General features: G+C 50.6%; 1 protein-coding gene across 1 annotated transcript in view; it reads left to right on the top strand.

The window, feature by feature from the left end:
• CTNNBL1 (catenin beta like 1) overlaps positions 1 to 19,687 on the top strand; it is a 167,702-nt gene extending 148,015 nt beyond the window's left edge. The window contains exons 14-16 of the mRNA XM_045981189.1: positions 8,665 to 8,802; positions 9,036 to 9,108; positions 19,494 to 19,687. Coding sequence (XP_045837145.1) covers positions 8,665 to 8,802; positions 9,036 to 9,108; positions 19,494 to 19,582 — 300 coding nt within the window. The 3' untranslated portion in view covers positions 19,583 to 19,687. The remainder of the gene's footprint in view (positions 1 to 8,664; positions 8,803 to 9,035; positions 9,109 to 19,493) is intronic.
• The last annotated feature ends 280 nt before the right edge of the window (positions 19,688 to 19,967 follow it).

Genomic DNA, 19,967 nt, shown 5'->3' on the forward strand with positions numbered 1-19,967 from the left:
TTCTTTTTTTTTTTAATTTTTTTAAAATTTTTTTTTTATTTTCTTTATTTGACAGAGAGAAATCACAACTAGGCAGAGAGGCAGGCAGAGAGAGAGGAGGAAGCAGGCTCCCTGCGGAGCAGAGAGCCCGATGTGGGGCTCTATCCCAGGACCCTGGGATCATGACCTGAGCCAAAGGCAGAGGCTTTAACCCACTGAGCCACCCAGGCGCCCCTGGCCTGAGATTCTTGGACCCTTATCAGAGTTTCTGCCAGTTACGCATTCTCACCTCCCCTCAAAATCCCTTTTATTATTTCTTCAGCCTCAGTTTCCCCAGCTAAAAATGACTGGCTGTCTGTAGGATCCTTCTCTAATAGTCTGCCCCATGTTAGAAGCTCTTAGAAGAAGGTTTTATTTGCTGGTGTTTGTGCGCACCCCACACCCCAACACACACAGCTCCACTTACCTGTCTCTCCCATGGCTTAAACTCTTCCCTTGCTTTTGAAGAAAAAAGAGATGGGCCTTTTGTAAATGGTGTGGCGTTCTTACCCATGACTATAGACCGTAACTGTGACCCATCGGGGCTCTGAGTCACGTCCCCTCTTATTAAGGCAAGAGGAATTCTTATTGGCTACATAGCAGCTTCTTTTATGACTGTCTCCTTCCATCAGCGAGGGGCAGCTCGCTGCCTGTCAGGGGCAGATTAGAAATGGCATCCACATGCTCATTTGGAGGTTTGTGACTTGCCTGCTGAGAGAGATAGAGGCTCGTGGAAAGGTGGTGATTCGGTAGTGCTCCTGACGACAGATTAACATTTAAAGTGAGGATGTGGCTGGAGGAGGGGAAAACAACCCACAACCCTGTAGAAATGGCACCTTGACATCACACGTACCACCTCCTTGTGTATCTTTGGAGATGAATCTGTTGATTTTAGCAGTCCCCAAACAGGCTTATGCTGCTGCGAATTGCAATCTGTTCTACTTAATGCGCCATTCACTGAATTACTATCTGAGTTTTTATTCTAGCCTTCTCTCATGGAATGAGCAACACAAAACCTTTCTGAGTGTCTTCCGTTTTTTTCAACTCTTCCAAATTGCATGTGGAATTTGCTAGCCTAGTTGTAGATTCACACACACACATACACACACACACACGTGCACACCTTTTTTTTTTTTTTTTTAAGATTTATTTATTTATCTGAGAGAGAGCATGCTTGCAAAGAGAGAGTACAAGCAGGGGGAACGGCAGAGGGAGAGGGAGAAGCAGACTCCCCTCTGAGGAGGGAGCCTGATGCAGGGCTCAATCCCAGGACCCTGTGATCATGACCTGAGCCGAAGGCAGACACTTACTTAACCGGCCACCCAGGCCCCCTTTGCCCTTTTTTTAATTTCTATTTATTTTTTTTTATTTCTTTAATTTACAAGGAAAAGACAGGCCCAGGAAGACACAAGAGGACCACACATTTAATACAGCTGGTTTGCATTAGACCCTAGATAGAGCATCAAGAAAAAAAATGCTCTTTGTTCATATGCTAATACTGGAAAAGGTCTCTAAAACAAAGTTTTTCCTTCTTTGGACTATGAAAGGAATCACAGACTTGGAGCCAAACCGTGTGTGTTTTATCCTGTCTCCAACTCCACTCAACCATGAGCTTTGTGGCCTTATGATACATTCCACCTCTGTAAGCCTTCCTTTCCCGTCTGAAAGGCGGACACAAAGTTCCCAGCTCCTTGTGAGGAAAAACCCGTGAAAGTGCTTAGCCCAGCGCCTGGCACACAGTGAGGACTTGGGAAAGGTTACTGTTGTCATTATCCATGTGCTGCATCCCATCTCTTGCTAGAGTGAAAGGACAAATAGAAAAAGGTCTTGGACAAGGAAATCATGTTCCACAAGAGTCTTTAACTGAAACTCAGTGACAATCATTTGACATCTGTCTCAGTTTTACCATCTGTGAAATCTGGAAATGATATTTGAAATGTGCATACCCAACACAGGGCATATACAGCAAGTGAGGTTAATGAAGATACTCTGCTCTCAAAAGTAGAAAGCGCTTCTGTGGATGTCGAGTTGTCATTGCTTCACAAAGAGGACCGTCACCTTCACTCGCCACAGCGGTGAGAGTTGAATGAATTTGTGGAAGACTTCCTTTACATCTTAACTCAGCTGTCTCATTTTAGATATAGTTTAGTGTACACACACATTTTCACTCTGAAATTTTTTAAAGTAAGGTATGTTTACGATACTTGAGGAAGTTACTGGATTTTTGGAATTTCTCTTTAATCTCTGTTAATCGTATTGCCATTTGAAGAGCACTCGATTTTCGTGTCCATATTGTTTAAAGATGGCCTGTCCAATGGAGCAGCAGATCCAGGGCTCATCTCTTTGGGACGAGGAAGTCTAATTTACTGTGAGAGAATGAGCTCGTTGTCAGTGCTGACCACTATGTCATGTCAGGGTGACGCTCCCTGTCTCCTACCTGAGGCCTTTGTCACAGTGGCTCTTCTGACTGTCTGGGAGCACCACCAGTCAACAGCTTCAGTCCGTCCATACAGACACCCAGATACAGGCAGAAATCCATCCTGTCTGGTGATGGAGGTGGCTCAGTCCTAGATTTGCCCTGGTTTATCAAAGCTGAAAGGAACCTTCTACAGCACGAAATCAGGGAAGACAGTTGGCGCCTCCTGCCACTCCCCACCCTGCGGTCAGCACAAATACAGCTTAACTGGTCTCAGGGCTCCTCCTGCACAAGCTCCCGTTAGTCCCCCAGCCCTTTTCCACGTTGAGCACTTGACAGCCACTGCAGTGCGTGCGAGTGGGCGCTCCAAGTGCAGCCCGTTTTCCTTCTCTGATCCAGGGCAGGCTTCTCGTTTCCAAGCAAAGAAGCCAAGGCCATGAAAAGTTAGATGACCTCTCTAAGGACACTAGTAAGTTAGTGAGTGTTTGTTTAGTACTCTGTCCAGTCTTGGCAGAGGAACCTGTTTGTAGAATTAGTACATCATCATTCAGAACACCCAGTGTCTAAATGCTTCTTGCAATGTCAGAGGGTTTCGTAAGAGGGAAAGAAGGCAAGGGAGGTTGGGTATCTTTTTAGAATGAGGTATTTGGGCCTGTTATTCTCATGTTACTAGGTTTGGGGCCCACGTGCTGAGGCTGTGGAGCTGCAGGTTTAATCTCTGCGTGGGCCAGCCAGCTGCACTCTTTCCCTTGTCAGTCACTTTGAAGGATGTCTCACTGGTCAGTGGGGCAGAAGTCATTTGCTCCCTACCGTGAGTGAGGCAAGTCTACTTATGTGCTACTAGTATGTAACCATGAGAGTTTTCTAAATCGGACTCCTTCAGTTCTTCCAGAACCTTCTGTGAGGAAAATAAGACAGTAGGGAGAAGCTTGTGGTGATGCTAGAATGTTGATGTTACTTTTATATTACTTCAAAGACTCAATCCTAGCCAGATGATCATGAGTTGGGTTATACCTAAGCAGCTATCTTGGAGTCTCAGACACCCCGAGAAGTCTTTCCAGGGTTAGGTCCACTTCCTTATCTCCACATCAGTTTTTTTAATCTGGTATCTTAGAATCCAGAAAGGAGCCAGAAATTCATTAATCCATTTATAGTAAAGGTCATACATGATCCTCCTTCTTCCTAAGACAGACCAAAACTTGAGAAGATATTCCAACAAGAACTGTCCCCAAACTTTCTTTCTTTCTTTCTTTCTTTTTTTTAAGATTTTTTATTTATTTATTTGACAGAGATCACAAGTAGGCGGGGGCCAGGGGTGGGGGGAAGCACGCATCCCAGGACCCTGGATCATGACCTGAGCTGAATGCAGAGGCTTTAACTTACTGAGCCACCCAGGTGCCCCTTCCCAAACTTTCTTATTTGCTGTCAGAATGATACATAACCATCCTGCTTCTTTTATTTCCCTTTAAACACTGAGTACACGTTTCCGCTCAACTTTTCTGAATCCAGTCAGCAGTAAATATTCCCTGCCACGGAGTCGTAACAGGCTAGATAAGGTGCTATCCTGACAGCAGTCTCCTTCTCTGCTTGATGGTTTCTATGATGCTTCTGAAACTGTCAGGGCAGAGACTTCGTCTTAGAAGCCAATCTCTGTTTCATCTTTGTGCATGTTCAGCCCAGCGATGGTGATGCCTTTCTTGGAGATGAGCTAAAGCCGCATCTCAGATCTACATTTGAAATTTTCCCTTTCAGATCATCTGGCCGTATATCTAAAAGTAGAATGTTGACTTGAACGTTGTCAGAGTCTTGAAGTTCTAAGGAGAGAGACAAAAATGGAGTTTGGCATTGGTCTCTTGGGTCCGTCCTTTCTGGATGACAATATTTGGAGAAACAGGAAGGTACAGTATGTGCCTGTCTGGTTAAAAGAAGATCAGATCGTAGGGGAGAGTATGGAAGAGGAAAAAGCACCAGGAAGGAAAAACTTAATTTTGCTGTGCTCCATTCTTAAGCCTCTACCACTCTTACTGAGCATCTTTGTTCTCGCAAACAGCTCCAAAACCTGCACCCACGCAAACATGGCAGCATGAAATTCGGGTTTGAGCCTTGGTTTTGAGTCCCAGTTCTGCCACCCACTGGCCTTGGGGAGACTGCTCTGCCGAGTCCCGTTTCCTCCAATATTTGTGAGAAGTAAAGGAATTTAAACACACTTAGACTCAGTCTGACACGCAGCAAGCCCTCCGTAAACACTGGCTGGCCCTCTGAGGTGGATGGATGGTGGCGGCAGAGGTCTGTATTCAGACGGCCTCCCACAGTGCCTCATATGTAGCAATCAATCAAAAATAATATCATCTGCCGACAGCCAGGATCTTTATAAGCAAAAAACCACACTCCCTCCTTTCTAACCTTTCTTTTAGTGGTACTAATGTTCCACTGTTGATCTCTCTCACCCTAGCCAGGCTGGCTTTTCCATGCCTTGATCCATGCTGTTTCTCCTTCTGCTTAGAATGTCCTTTACAGCCTATCAGACTCCTACAGAGTCCACCTCAAATGTACATTTCCTGTGAAGTCTTTTGGCCCCTCCATACAGACAAAATGTGTCCTGGGTGCCCACAGCATATGGTACCATTTGAGAGGCCCATGATCATAGGCATTATTACATTTTTAAAAATTAATAATTTGGCGATATTATTAGGCTATAGTCTCCTTGATGATATGGATTCTTAATTCATCTTGCCGCCCCCCAGCACATCATCAGTACCTGGCCCACCTTTTGGTGTTTAGGAAATCTTTATCAGGTGGACGAACGAAATGCGTTCCTCTCCCAGTGTCCATGTTTGCAAACCTCTAAGGGCTTCGTCACGTCTTCTCTCCTCTGTCCGATCAGCTCCCCACGGAGGCTGATACTGCGACCTCCCAGCCATGCACTCCGCTTGCCTCTCAGGGCTGTGAGCCGACGTATCTGTCACATAGGAGTTGCGTGTTCCCATGTGTGACGTTTTCCGGCACAGGCAGCCTACAGCCCATTTTTTTTTAAGATTTTACTTATTTATTTGACAGGCAGAGATCACAAGTGGTCAGAGAGGCAGGCAGAGAGAGAGGAGGAAGCAGGCTCCCTGCCGAGCAGAGAGCCCAACAAGGGGCTCGATCTTAGGACCCCAAGACCACGACCTGAGCCAAAGGCAGAGGCTTAACGCACTGAGCCACCCAGGTGCCCCAGCCTGCAGCCCATTGTGTCTCGCTTCTCTCGCCAGGGTTCAGGCCCCCACCAGCTGGCCCACCATGGTCCTGTCCCTCACCACGTCTGATGCTTCCCTCTCTCCCCATCCACGGGAGTCTTAGCACACACAGCTCCTTAAGCAGCACTGAACTTCTGTCTGCGTTTCCCAGTCCTGTTTGACAAATGCTTTCCAAGAGCTTGCTGTGCTCAAAGTGGTATGCGAGGTGCTTTCTAGGGCACAAAGAAGAGTGAAACACAGCTCTTGCTTCCAAGGAGCCTACACATGAGAGGCGCACATCGGAGTAACTGCTGGAAGGCGGGTCATGGGAGGTGCCGTAAATGGATAAATCAAAGTCTTGGGGGTTTTCCGGACTGAAAAATCCTAGTATCTAGTTGGAAAAGTTTACAAGTTGGAAGACTTTGAAAAGTTTTCAAAACTCTCAGGAAAATTTTTGCAAGCAATATCCCATTATAGACTTTAACTATATTATGATAGAGATTGGGGGGTGGGACTAGTACCAACATCGCCAGCAACGGTGAGGAGACTAGAGCAGAGGGTAGGCCTGTCTGTTCTGTGTGCAAGGAAGGGGGGCGGTTGCTAGTGAGCAGAGGGCAATGAGCCGCACAAGGCCTCAGACCTGTGGAAGGCCTCATCCTTAATGCCTTCATTCTGCTGTCTATCTGGAGCTGGAAAGGCTGCCCGGGAGTCACTTCTTCCCAGATGCCCTCCCATCTTAGCCAGCCCTGATCAGCACCCACCACCTGTCATTATCTTTAATATCCCCTTACTCTCTGGTCATTTCCTGGGTCCCTGTGGCCTCTCTAGACAGTCAACCCCTCCATGACAAAGACCAGGGCATCCCCGTACCTCCATTTTCATTCTTTTTCTGCCTTAAGTCAATGCTTAGAATGGCGCCCTTGCCGCTGGGTGCTTAGCTGGGCTGGGATCTGAGCACTTGGTGTTACATTAATCATCTCCCCCTCAGAGGTGAATCAGACGGGATTCCCGTCCCCGGGGGGGTCCATATTCTAGTAACTGGTAATCATGTAATTACAGGCAACTTACTTAACCTCTGTGTGCCTTTGATTCTGATTTGTACAATGGGATTAATAATCCCCTCCCTGCTCTCTTTAAATGTGGTAGTCAGAACCGTATATATAATGACACTTTAAACTCTACAGCATTATAGAAATGTAAAGTATTAGCAGCAAATGCTTTTTGCATGAGTGGAAGTCTGGAGTGATTTTGCTTCCTGTGCCCCCAGCTGCTGAGCACTTAGGAGTTCTGGAGCAGGAAGTTACGATTATGAGTAAATGAGAAAGTAAAGAGACCCTTCTATTTTTAAACTGCTTGGACATCAGTCCAGTGCTCCATGACTACCTCGTGAACATTAACACCGTTACCAGATTACCAAGGAATTTGCTACTAAATGAAGCTAGGAATTAGTGGTGCTGATTTGCCAGACAGTGCAGCCCTCCTTTGCCTCAGACGGAGGCCTTTAGGAGCGAGATGAAAAGTAGCCTTGTGTTGCTACAGGCCGGCCCCTTGGGCAAATAAAGAAGAGCATTATCTGCGTCTAAATAGTCTCTAAGGGTTCTCTTTGGAAATTGATGACCAAGCGGTAAGTCCTCCAAGTTTGGGAGAGTGGAAAGCAGGGTCCCAGGGGCTTCCATCAGTGACAGGAGCCTGAGCTGTCAGAGGGAACCACGGCCATAAAACTACTGACAGAATTAAGAAATGGATTGTTGTCATCAAAAGCATGTGTCAAGCACCTGTCTTCTCAAGCCAGTCTGCCAGTCACACAGAACGAGTCCGTCTCCCAGTTCTTACTCCTGAGAGCCGACAGCCCAAAACAGATGTCTTTTCCCTTTCGTTCAGTGTGTGGATGTTTACTAAGTGGAGACATGAAGACAGAATTCAGTCCCTGCCTTACCAGAGTTCATAGTTCACCCTTATGAAATGAAGGGAATTGGAGACGGGCATTAACAACAGAGGAGGGTTACGGCGGGGATCCGTGCGAGCATGGCGTGTGGAAGCAGGTCTTGCGCAGGAGAGGCGTGTGGAGAGGAGCAGTGTTAGCCTTGTCATCAGGGAAGGTGAGCGGTGGAGGAAGCTTAAAGGCAGCACTGGCCTCAGAGATACCCTAGGATCCCGAGGAGGGAGGCAGTGAAGGCCCAGAGGTGGGGAGAGGAGCTCTGGTGGCAGAGGCGGTGATAATCTGCTAGTTGGGGGGCTCGGGGGCGGTGGTGGACGGGTCCTACCGTTGTGCCGGTCACACGGCTCTGAGCGCACCAGAAGCCGGTACATGGTGCACTTTAGATGGGCAAATTGTGTGGTATATGAATCAGTAAAGCTGCTTAAGAAAAGAATCTGCTGAAGAGGAATACATCTGGGAACAGCAAGACGGATAGGCCTGGAGTTGCAGCGGTTGAGGAAAGAGACTCCTGTCGCTCGTCAGGGTGTCGACCTAGGGGAGTGCCTGCTGGTGAAGCGCCACGGAAGGGGTGGTGGCATTTTGCTGCTGATGCCGTGTGAGCCCGGAGGGGCGCGCGTACGGCCTGTGCCGTCGCCCTCAGCCTCACCAGGGCAGCAAGACAGACTTGTGGACTAGGGACCGCTCCTCCCGAGTTCTACCTGACGGGGAAGGGAAAGAGATCCGCAGGTCTAGAGAGGTGATGTACGGGGCCAGAAATAAAGAGTGAAGAATGGCTGGAAGCAGATATAGCTGAGATTTGTGTCCCTGTCAGCTTATTTTTCAGATTGAATATGGGGATGAGATCATTTTGGCCTTGACTGCATAGGGGGAAAAAAGGGGCTTTAATCTGACTCCCTGGGCCTCTAGTCCATTAAAAATGAAAACGTAAGGAGGAGACTTTAGAAGATAATGGGCGGAGCAGGAGACCACAATGGAATGGTCTCCTGGTGCTGTTGTCATTGTTGTAGTTGCTGTTCTTTTGTGTACTGTGGGCCCACTGGCCAGCTCATTTGTCCCCAATGCTCATTTGCTTGCAGGACATGGTCCGGCGCGGGGAGATCATAGACAACGACACGGAGGACGAGTTCTACCTCCGGCGCTTGGACGCGGGGCTCTTTGTCCTTCAGCACATCTGCTACATCATGGCGGAGATCTGCAATGCCAACGTGCCCCAGGTAGGAGGGGCTGCCCCCGATGGGCCTGTCCACTCCTGGGCGGAGACTCCGAGAAAGAAGGGGATCCACTCTCCTTGCCTCCCTGCGCTCTGTGTGGGCCCGCTCCATCAGGGGTGGGCATGCGGTGCACGCTTTCAATGGGATGGATGCTGGTGTCTGCCAGGACAAACAGTGCTTTCCCTTTCTCTCCCCTCCTTTCCCCTTCCTCTCCCCTCCCTTCCCCTTCCTCGTAGATTCGCCAGAGGGTTCACCAGATCCTAAACATGCGGGGGAGCTCCATCAAGATCGTCAGACACATCATCAAGGGTGAGTTGGTGCTGCTTGTGTCTGAGGCTCCCGGCATTTGGTGCCCAGCATTCTCTGCACTGCAGGCTTCAGTGTGTTGTCACGTGCACTGTGTGTCCGGATTGTCTCTGTTAGGTTGCCGAAGACTAGCCTAGGTATTCATTCTGTGCCTCTTACCCTTCCGTTCCAGCATTTAAAGAACATGTAACACACGAGTGGCAGCAAGTCTTAGAAATATTTGTTAGGAATTTAAAAGAAAGAAGAAGACAAAACAAGAAACAAAAAATTCAGTTGCAAACTACATGTAGTGGAAGGAAATGGCTTTCTTTGGGAGGAAAAAAAAAAACAAGGAAGTAACAGGAAATCCCCGGAATTATCCAAGACCGCAGGAAGTGAATCCGAGGCAGTGTAGTGTGGCAGAAAGAGCAGACCTGCCGTCCAGCCTTGGCCCTGCCTTCCCCCAGCTGTGTGAGTGTGATCTAGAACTTTTTCAGAGGTTCAGGAGATACTGCATGACAGCATTCAGTCTAGTGCCCAGCGGTAGGTAGTGCCTGGCACTCAGACAGTGCTCGGTCAGGTGAGCCTCCCCCCTGCCCTCAGTTACCCCAGGGAGTCCCTCAGATGCCATGACATCTTCGGGACCTTCCTCAGCTGGAGTGGCTCCTGAGGCCTACATTGGTGAGCAGGCTCACACTCACAAGGGTACCAGAGCTGGACTCTGATGCGGCCATGCCCGTGGGCCCCTTAGCACAGACTCACACACATGGCAGTAGAGGCCCGTGTTGGACTTTGTGGTACGGCTCCCGCCAGAGGTCAGAGAGAGCCAGGGCAGACTGGTCACTATGAGCAGATTTTCATTTTCCCGCCCTGGCCCATATTCTGCCCATTCCAAAGGTGAATGAGTAGGTTAGGTTTACTCTAAGGGTTTGCCTGTAAGTGGCTTCTAACTCTCATTTCAGGGTGGAGATGAAATATGAAGATAAATGGTACATATAATAAGGTGGAGAGAAGTTAAGAGCCATGGTCTCTGGGATCCGCCTCCTGGAACTGAATCCTGGCTCTGTTACTTACTGTGTTACCTGGAGCGAGATACCCATTTGTTCTGTGATCGCATAGGATGGGAGAGAAAATTAAATAAGATGATAGATTGAAATACCGACCCTTAATAAGTTCTCCGTAAATGTTAGCTGTTACGAATATTGTGAAATATGATGATGATAATTGTCATCATTGTTACTGTAAGTGAGGCATGGCTACAGTCTTACGGCAAGTCTTGTGAAAGTGGCATCGAAGTGGGTCTTAGCGGCTGGAGCCAGGACATCCCAGAACGAAGGAACGGTGTGTGTGAAGGCATGGGAGCGGGAAGCCCCGTGTTCGGCACAGCCGCCCCGGGCAGGTGCCAGCGGGATCGCCATCATGTCCATTTTGCAGATGGAGGATTTGAGGTATTAGAATCTTGTTTTCTCCCTCAGAGAAAGCAGAAAGGGAAACCGTTCACGAAGCGAGCCCAGCACCCTGCCTTCACAGGCAGCATCCCGGGTGCTCCTTCCCCTCTCCGTGTCTCGTTCACCTGAATTACCGCGCCGCGTGTCATGCCGCCTCCTCCCCGGGGTGTAGCTGTGGTGATTCGCATCTCCGGTTCTTAAATGGCATTTCCGTCTAACGCCCACTTGTTCAATTAGAACTTTTTATCACTCTGAGCTCTTCTCTCTCGCATTTCGGCTTCTCCCTGCACCTCCGTCCCTGCAATCAAAACAGTGATTTTCTGTTCTTCTGAGGAAGATCTTCTGAGGAAGAAAAGGTATTTTAACGGGTACTGACACGTAGTAGGTGGATGTTTTCCTTTGTGAAATCCTCACACGTATACCTTAGATCATTCAGAGTTTCCAGTGGTTGTGAACCAGCCTCTGTCTCCCTCGGAACGCGGTCTAGCCCCCCAGTGCCTCGTGGGGTGTCGGGCACACACTGGACCCTGAGAGGAGGTTTGTTTGCTGATGCACAGATGCCGCATGCGTTCCCGCCACTCTTGGTCCTGTCCGCTGTTGCTTTCTTTCCCCCCAGCTGTGCCGGAGCCTCGGGCCAGCCCTTCTTTCTCCCTCCGTCGCCCTGCGTAGCCACAGAGTAGTAAATCCGCCAGATCCGCCTCTAGACTCCATCTTGAATCCGTGCAGCTCTCTCCATCTGTTACTTCCCATCATCGCACCCAGTTTATTTCCTTCCTAGCCTTTATTACAATCTGTAATTGTTTTTATTTATGTCTTTGTTTACTCGTTTTGTGTGTCTCATACATGAAAATGTAAGCTCTGTGATGTAGGGACATTGTCTGGCTTGTTCACCGTGTCTCCTCAGCCCCCAGAGCCGTGCTGGGCACGGAAGGAGAATCCACGGAGTATCTTACATATTAACTTCAGCCCCACCTTTGTGCAAGTTGAATTTGGCAGATGTTTGCTGAGACTTTCTCAGGGCTAAGCACCGTTCTGGATACTGTCCTCGGGTGCCGCACGGCGCCTGCCCTCGTGGGGTTTATAATCCAGGGGACACGGGTATGTAAGTGACCAGCCATACTTCAGGTGAAATACATGCTCCAGCAGCTTCTCAGCTGGTATTTGCCGAGTACCCGGCTCTGGGTTCAGGACTAGAGAGGCAAAGAAGAGTGAGCATGAGCCCTATTTCTGAGACGTTCACAGTCTGGTGGGAAGAGATACTCGAACTAATTATAGCATGCTAAGTACTGGTTGAAGTTGGGAACGGCGTGCTAACGGAGTGGTAAGAGCGGTTCTGGAGGCACAGGCCATTCCGTGGGCTCCCAGGGAGGGAGAGGCTCCTCCTAGGGCTGGAAAGAGTGTTCCAGGGGTAAAGACACATTCCAGGCGGAGAGAGAGGAGACCCAGGGATAGGATAGGACATCAAAGGACATCAAAGAGGACCCTCTGTGCACTGCAGGCGCCTGCCCTGGCTCTCTCCCACCTCAGGGAAGCCCTTCTGCATGTGGTGGTGTGCCAGGGAGTCGAGCCCCGTGGCCTGCCTGTCTGCAGCCAGCGAGCCCCTCGGGGCCCTGTTGGTGTTGAAAAGGAGTCAGGCCGGCTGGTGGCAGGGTGGATGGCTAGGCTCTGCTCAGGCCCTCCCCTTTGAAAGCCTTCACTCCCTCCCCCTTCTTCCTCCACCCTTCCTTCCATCAAAAAGCATGAGGAAACAAAGGCTCATAAAGAAAACCAGCTCATCAGTCTGTCCTCTTTGATTTTAATTTTGTTTTTCAGTTTGGGTTGCTTCCTTTTTTTTTTTTTTTTAACATACTAATTAGATGCAAGCTTTTTCTTTGATTTTATGGCCTACATATTTCCTAAGTTTTGCTGGCAGGATGACAGCTGATGTATCCCTTGAGGTCCCAGGAAAACGCTGATGAGGCAAGCCCAGCAGGGGACTTTTCCCGTTGTATCTCAGTCCCCTTTCTCACCATTTTCCTCCCTCCTCTTCTGTTGGGGGGTGCCAAGAGAGCTGGGAATAATTGATGGCTCATTAAAGTCCCTCTTTCTGCAGACTGCTTACTCGGCGCTCCCAAAGTCCAGCCTTCCCTGGAGCTGGCAGCTGCTCCAGGCCTGAGCACTGGGGCACGCACGTAGGAGAGGGTGGTCTCTTCCCTGGAGAATTGCGGGCCACACCATGTGCTCCAGGAGGACCTGTCAGTCTTCCTGCCTGTAGTCTTGTGCCTGGCCCATGACTGGTGCAGACAAGGGCTCGGTTAGTGCTCACTTTGGAGGATGGGAGGTATGCTGAGCTAGTGCTTCAGGCTTCTTTGTGCTCTTTCCGAAATCCAGGACCACAGTAGGTCAAGGGGTCACTTTCCGGCACGTCCTCTGAGCCAGGCTTCTGATGTGTGTGCTCTGGTTCTCATAACAACCCTAGAAAGCAGGATTACAATCTCCACTCTGCAGATAAGGAAACCAAGGCTTAACGGGGGTAAAGGGGTATTACTTGAGTCACTAACAGTGTTGAAAACCTGATCAAAACTCAGAACTATACACAGTCTGTCTTTCATCTGGCAGAAAGGAAACCTCTAACTTTGTCGATTGGCTTATACAGGCCTCCCATCTTTTTTTTTTTTTTTTTAAGATTTTATTTATTTATTTGACAGAGAGAAACAGTGAGAGGGAATTCAAGCAGGGGGTAGTGGGAGGAGATGCAGGCTTCCCGCTGAGCAGGGAGCCCGATGTGGGGCTTGATCCCAGGACCCCAGATCATGACCTGAACCAAAGGCAGGTGCTTAATGACTGAGCCACCGTGGCGCCCCCAGTCCTCCCATCTTTTAAGAAAGAAAATTGAGGGCATCTGCTTTTATGGAGCACCGAGTTGGCATCGCAGGGCACTAGGCAGGCTCCTAAGATGAACGAGACACTTAGGAGTCCCTGTCCCCCGGGAGCATACAGTCCCATCACAGGTGAAATGACTGATCACTACATAAGGCAGCGTGAAGTCAGTGCGAAGACATAGAGCAGGAATCGTGAAGGCACAGTTCATTCTGCTGCAGATTAAAAAGAACAAGGGTCCTGGGGGGCTGCACAGTCGTGAAGGCACAGTTCATTATGCTGCAGATTAAAAGGAACAAGGGTCCAGGGGGGCTGCACAGAGCAAGTACTTTCTTTTTGTGGTAGTAAAATATATGTCAGATTTACCATTGTAACCATTGCGACCGTCACCACCACTTATCCACACCTTTAATTTTCATCTTGCAAAACTGAAACTCTGTACCCATTAAACACTCACCCCCTATCCCTCCTCCCCCCATTTCCCTGGTTCTTAGCAGCCACCCTTGTCCTTTCTGTCCCCGTGAAGCTGGTTAATGACTAAGGATGTTCTGGAAGCACGTGACTGACCTCTAAGGGCAGGCACAGATGCCCATCGTCCAGGGACCACCTCCTTGGATGTGGTGTGGGAGCTGTGACCTGGAAATACTGTTTAGTATGAATACTTGTGCCAGGGGTTACCGTGGAAGCTGCTGGCAAGTCTCTTCAATGTTTTGGTCACTGGCGAAAGTTACCGGAAGACTACATGGCTGCTTGGCTGTTGTGCAGGGGAAAGCTTAGAGGATTACTGACCCCAGACTCTTTTATTGGTGGCAAGAAGACTGAGCCAAAGACTTCAAAATGCCTTCAGAAATGGGCTCCTAACCCTTTGATTTGGTTTTTTTTTTCATTATGGCTTGAAGTCTCCTCTAGAAGCTCATAAACATGTATTTCCATGTTGATTTGGGGCTCTTGGTAGCCCGAGCATTGCCTCTGCGATTTTGAAGCTGCAGAAGCTGACAGGATTTCTCTTTTGATGACATGTTAAAAGTGTGCGTGACTTGCCCCAGGTCATGGCTGCTGTGACCACTAGGGTGTTCAGCGGCAGGAGAGAATCCTGGAGAGAGGCGTGCGTTTCACCCTGGGCAGCTCGTTACCCTCTGTAAGCCACAGCCGTTCATCTGTGAGGTGGAGATAACCTGCCTCACCAGGTTCTGTGAGAGTCCGGGGAGGCGCCGTCCGCATGCAAAGCCCTGACACGTGGCCGGCACGTAGCACGTGCTTGCTACATGTCAGCGCCTCTGCTGCTGGGACCCGTGTGTGATCTCCTCCGGCAAGAAACAGATCGGAGACGCACAGACCCACGTGATTCTGGCTTTCTGTGCAACTTTGGCTAAGTTGGTAGATAATGCATTCGAGCCTTGGTTTCCTCTTGGTAAAACACAGACCTGGAGTGAATATTGCTCCTTGGGAAGGCTCAAGTCGAGCTACAGTCAGGTGGCTGGGACAGTACATGCTCAGCAAGTGGAGCCTCCTTCCCTGGCTTCCTCAGCCTAATCCTTTGACCTGGAGGAAACAGCGGCCTGGACTCGTGCCGGCAGGGAAGCCGGTGGACCAGCACCCGGACAGACTCCTCCTCGGGGCCTGGTAGGGGAGGGGAGATAGGGTGTCCTCCGGACAATGGGAACATGACCCCTGTTAGCATGAGAAGCAGATGGTATCCTTTTCCTTTAAATGGGTGTCACTTTCATGGAATTTCTGACGGACTTGTGTCCTATTGCTACAGGTGAGTGTCCTTCTAGGGAAGTATGACACTAGACCTTCCAGGCTCACACTGTCATTGAGGAATGTTAGACATGCATTTTCCTTTTCTAGTTTCTTGTGTCTTCCAAGTTTTCAGTGTGAAAAATAGGGGCATTCTTCTCCTCCCCTCACCCCGCTTCCTCCTGCATCTCTTGAAGGGTGAGCATTTGAGGCTTCTGTTTCAGGGGTCCGAACCCGGCTTGTGAGTGCAGCCCACGTCTCTGCCCTGAAGACAGTTCTCCCCATCCGCCCGCCCTGGGGCCCCTCCCTCTCCCGTTTAACATAAACAGAACAGCTTGTATTCCATGTCTGAATAGTAAACCTGCTGTCTAAAGTTTGCTTTAATATTTATGCGTTCAGCACTGCTGCCTGTTTTTGAGCTCCATCAAAGCCTTTATTATGAGAGCATTTGAAAATGCTGGGGCAGTAGAGAAGGGAGTTGATGTGCGAACCACCATTCTCACTCTCTCCAGCCCGACTCACCCTCTTTTTCTCTCCCACTCTCCCCCAGCTCCCTCACTCCTAGTTCCCCCTTCATCTAGCATCTCTCTTTCTCCTGCATTCTCTCTTCCTTTCTTACACACACACAAACACACACACACGCACGCACAGAGCAAAGAGAACTCTTCCCCAAGACCTCTGGGAGGGATCTGTTCAATATTTATAAACTGCTGCAGCAGCTGTAATAACCAGAGGTAGCCGGCACCACCAAGATTTTCTCTAAATAGGATTCTACTGTGGAAACAAAGAATGAGTAGGGGTAGGGGGCGGAGGGTGAGGGCGCATGGCACAGCTGTGCCGGCTGCCAGGGGTCGTGGAAGAGCACTGGGGCCTCATCAGACCTGGTTCTGGGCCTGGCTCTGGCTGGCTTGCTGTGGGACGCTGGCCGGTCACCCGGCCTTCAGAGTTGTACTACATTTCTGAGAGCCCCGCCGGTTCTGACATTCTGACCCGCTCCACACCTGTGGCCACTGGGGCCTCTTTACCACAGGACATGGCATTTGGAGTCTTAGCCTTCTGGAGCACTTGTAGCCAGAAGCCCCGGAGGGCTGGGCTGCTCCGGAGCACTCACAGAGCACTTTTCTCCCCAAAGGATGGAGAGCAGGCCGGGCGGCATATTGCTTAGGGAAGACGATGCCACTTCGGGGACTGACTCCCCCACCCACTAGCTCTTCAGGTGCCTTTTTCCCAACTCACACACCTTTTGGTTTGTATCCCAGCCTCTCTACCGTCCCAGACTTGGGCGCATCGCTCCAGTTCTCTAATAAGCTTCAGTTTCCTCGTCTGCAAACCAGGATGGCTTCTCTCCCTTGTGTGATGCTGCGAAGATCAGAGGAGCCACCAGACACACACGCCCAGCACACGCTGCGAAGGAGACAGCCCCTCTTCCACATTGCACCTGTTCCATTCACCGCCCGTTTGCAGAGAACAGCAAATCTGATGGCTTCCTCCTTCCCCGCAGAGAGCCACAAGAGACAGGCCATGGGATGGGTGCTCTGTGTGCTTGGGTTTTCTAAGGCCTTGGCATTTTCTAATCTCCTTGATACGGACTCTGCTTTCCTCTACCTTGTGGGTCTCTAGAAAGAGATTAAGTCCCTACAGGGAAGCTGGCTTGAGTTGGAAAATCACTGCCCCAAAGGATCAGACTGTTTCTCCACTTCCCTCCCTCCTGGGTCTGAGAATACATTAGGAGAGCAAAGTGTTAGTTCAATCCATTAAGACTCTTGCTTCCAGACCATGCCTCTGGGGGTATTAATGCTATAATGGTCATTTCCCTGTCTCCTGGGGCGTCAACTACTAGATCATTCACACGTGAGTAAGAGATGACACTTACGTATGGCCCTGTAGCTGTCTCTGCAGCCCGGATCCTGTTCTCCCATCGCCCCAGCCCCTTCTTTAAGGGGCCTGTAATAGAAGGCATCACAGCCATTTGCTGCTGGAGGTGATGGATGCCTCTAACGGAAGAGGATGATTTCCAGTGGGAGACACACAGCTGGCACATGTCTGAATCCCAAATCCCGTTTTCCGGCACATGTCCAAAGTAATAAAGAGGAAGGAGGAAAAATGAAGAAGTGGCAGGAGCAGAGTTATTCCCCAGCACAGTGGGGGTGGGAGGGAGCAGGGGAGGAGTTGCACACTTTCTTTTCTCTCCCCAATCTTGGTCTGATTTGGCTCAGCAGATGTTTTATTATATAAAAGCCTCTTGCCCAGGGTTCTCCGTTCTACCTGAAGCTGCCCAGTGTGAGGAGTGGGACAGGGACGCAAGCCATCACCCTAATCCACTGCTCCGAGAGCTTGTGCACCCCGCCGCACTGACAGTTGACTCTCAGCCAGACTCTGCTGGGTATTCAGCCAAAAGAAAGGCACACGCCTCTGCCTTCCTGAAACTCCCCATCTGGAGGGAGAAGAGAACAAGTTCAGGGTGGTCTAGAATTCAGGCCCTTGATGGGGACCCTGGCCTGATGACAGGAGCCAGAGGAAGAGAGGACCAGGTAGGCTTCACCAAGAAGATGGCCCTTAAGAGGGACCTACAGGGTATGTGGGCTCTCCACACATGACTCTGCTGGCCTGAGCTAAGGAGCCTCGGGGAAGGAGCTCGTGTGTCTTGAACATCTGTTATTTGCCAAGTACTTTCCATACATTTTCAGAGGAGACCCTCCCAAGGTCACTTAGGATTGTGAGTCGGAGACAGAGTTCAAACCCAGCCCACGATGTCACACCATCTTTCCTCTGGGACTGTGGGCAGTGAGAATGCTGGCCTCCCTTCCCTTCTGGCACATTCTGTATCCCTCCTCCTGGGACTCACTATAGGAAGCCCACTCCCCGCCCCCATTTCCTGCCCTCCAGTCCCTAAGTTCCACAGCATTCCTGCACCATACGCCCCCACGTCCTAAAACCAGGGTGAGTATATAATTGGAGGGCGGATACTTCTGAAAATGAAATGGAGAGCTACAAGTACTGCACTGGGGTATCTGGGTTAAGCGGATCACGTGGTGGCCTACGTGGCCGCTCTGATGGTTCTGATGGTGTTCTTTGGAGCTCTGTCTGCAGGTCATCCTCTGTATCCTCCTCCCTCTTGGAGCTTTCTCCTTGCCTTTGTGCCCTGGAGGCCCCCTCTCCCGTGGTGGCGCTTTTCTCCCACATCCTCCTGCCACTGAAGACAGGGGAGGGGCAGCTCGACACCATTGTTTCTCCCACCTCCCCATTTACCTAAAAACTTCCAGCTGTTTGAATCTCACCTCAGGGGACTGTACCCTGACCCCTCCTTGGTGGTGCAGCACCTGGTCACCTCGTGGGGGGAGTTCGAGGCTTGCTGTCACCTTCTCCACTACTCAGTCATACTTCTTGGTGGTGTCAATATCCACGTGTCTCTCCGCCGCCCCACTTCCAGCCTAGCTTCAGAATGCATGTAAGATCTGAAGACGTCTCGCCCCCACTGTGACCTTCTTGGTCCCAGTCACCATTGAATCACATCTCCCTCCTTCTGCCCTTGTCCCCTTCAGGGCATCTCCCACACAGCCTCTGGAGTAGAGCCCTCCCACAGCTCTGGTCGCAGGGGAAAGGCCAAAGTCTTTGCAGCAGCGCACAGGCCCTGTGGTCTGTGCCTGCCCCTTCCTGTCCCCCGTGTGGAGCTCCGGCCACACAGACCTCCACACTCACCCTGCACTGGGCCAAGCAAGCTCCCCGCTCAGTCTTCACTGGGCAGCCCTCTGCTGCTCGCTCGCAGACCTCCCCACAGGAGTTTGCTTCACGTCTTCATCACATGTCTGTGAGGCCTTCTGACAGCCCCGTCTCTGTTATTTACCTGGTTGTTTCCCCACTAGAAAGTAGGCTTCACAAGAGCAGAGATTTTCATCTCTTTTGATCATTACTTTATCCCCATGGCCTCAAATGGTGGTTCTCGGACTTCTGTGCATCATTCCCTGAAGGGCTTGTTCACACAGACTGCGTGGTCTGTAAGTGGGTCTGAGTTGGGCCCCCAATCTGCCTTTCTAACAAGTTGCTGCTGCTGCTGGTCCGGGTCACACGTTGACAAACACTGGCCAGAGCGAACGTGCCCATCACAGGCATCTACTCGTGCGCGGGCGAGCGGTGCGGCTGGGGAGGGCTCTGAGTGAGGACAGGAGAGCTGGGCCCTGATCACTGAGCTTCTTGAATGCAGGACCCAGGAGTTTGGCCACAGCTGCCCCGGAGGAGGTGGTGGTTGGCGTCGGGGTCTCTAGCACAGCACGCGCCTCAACAGGAGCACGATTTAGGGAAGGGCCTGTAGGGACCCAGCCGCGCACCTTGGATCCATGCCTCATGCTGCCTTTGTTTCCCCAGAGTATGCGGAGAACATCGGTGATGGCCGGAGCCCGGAGTTCCGGGAGAACGAGCAGAAGCGCATCCTCGGCTTGCTGGAGAACTTCTAGAAACCCCTTGGCCTTGGGCAGCATGGACTCTCTCTGGGCCTCCATCCCAGAAAGTTTTTACACGGCTCAATGTGACTTTTGGACAAATTAAAGCTAGTTTTGGTATTCCTGGCTGGCATTCTTTGTAGCAGGGCAGTACCCTCTGCTCTTTCCCTGGCTCTTTCCCAGCGGCTGTCCGGGGACACCTCTGAGGAAGCTCAGTAGTGGGCCTCACTCTCCCTGGGAGGGAACCAAAGCCCAGAGAGCATCTCAGTGAGCCAATGGCGCAGCTGCTCCGTGGTCCTGCGGGGAAGGGGAGCACACGGACTGGTGACCTCTCTGGTCCAGCCCTGACCCCAACAGTGACACAAGGCATGTGGCTCAGGCGGAAGCAGCCCTGGAAGCC

The sequence above is a fragment of the Meles meles genome, chromosome 16 (genome assembly GCF_922984935.1).
Source record: "Meles meles chromosome 16, mMelMel3.1 paternal haplotype, whole genome shotgun sequence".
NCBI lineage: Eukaryota > Metazoa > Chordata > Mammalia > Carnivora > Mustelidae > Meles > Meles meles.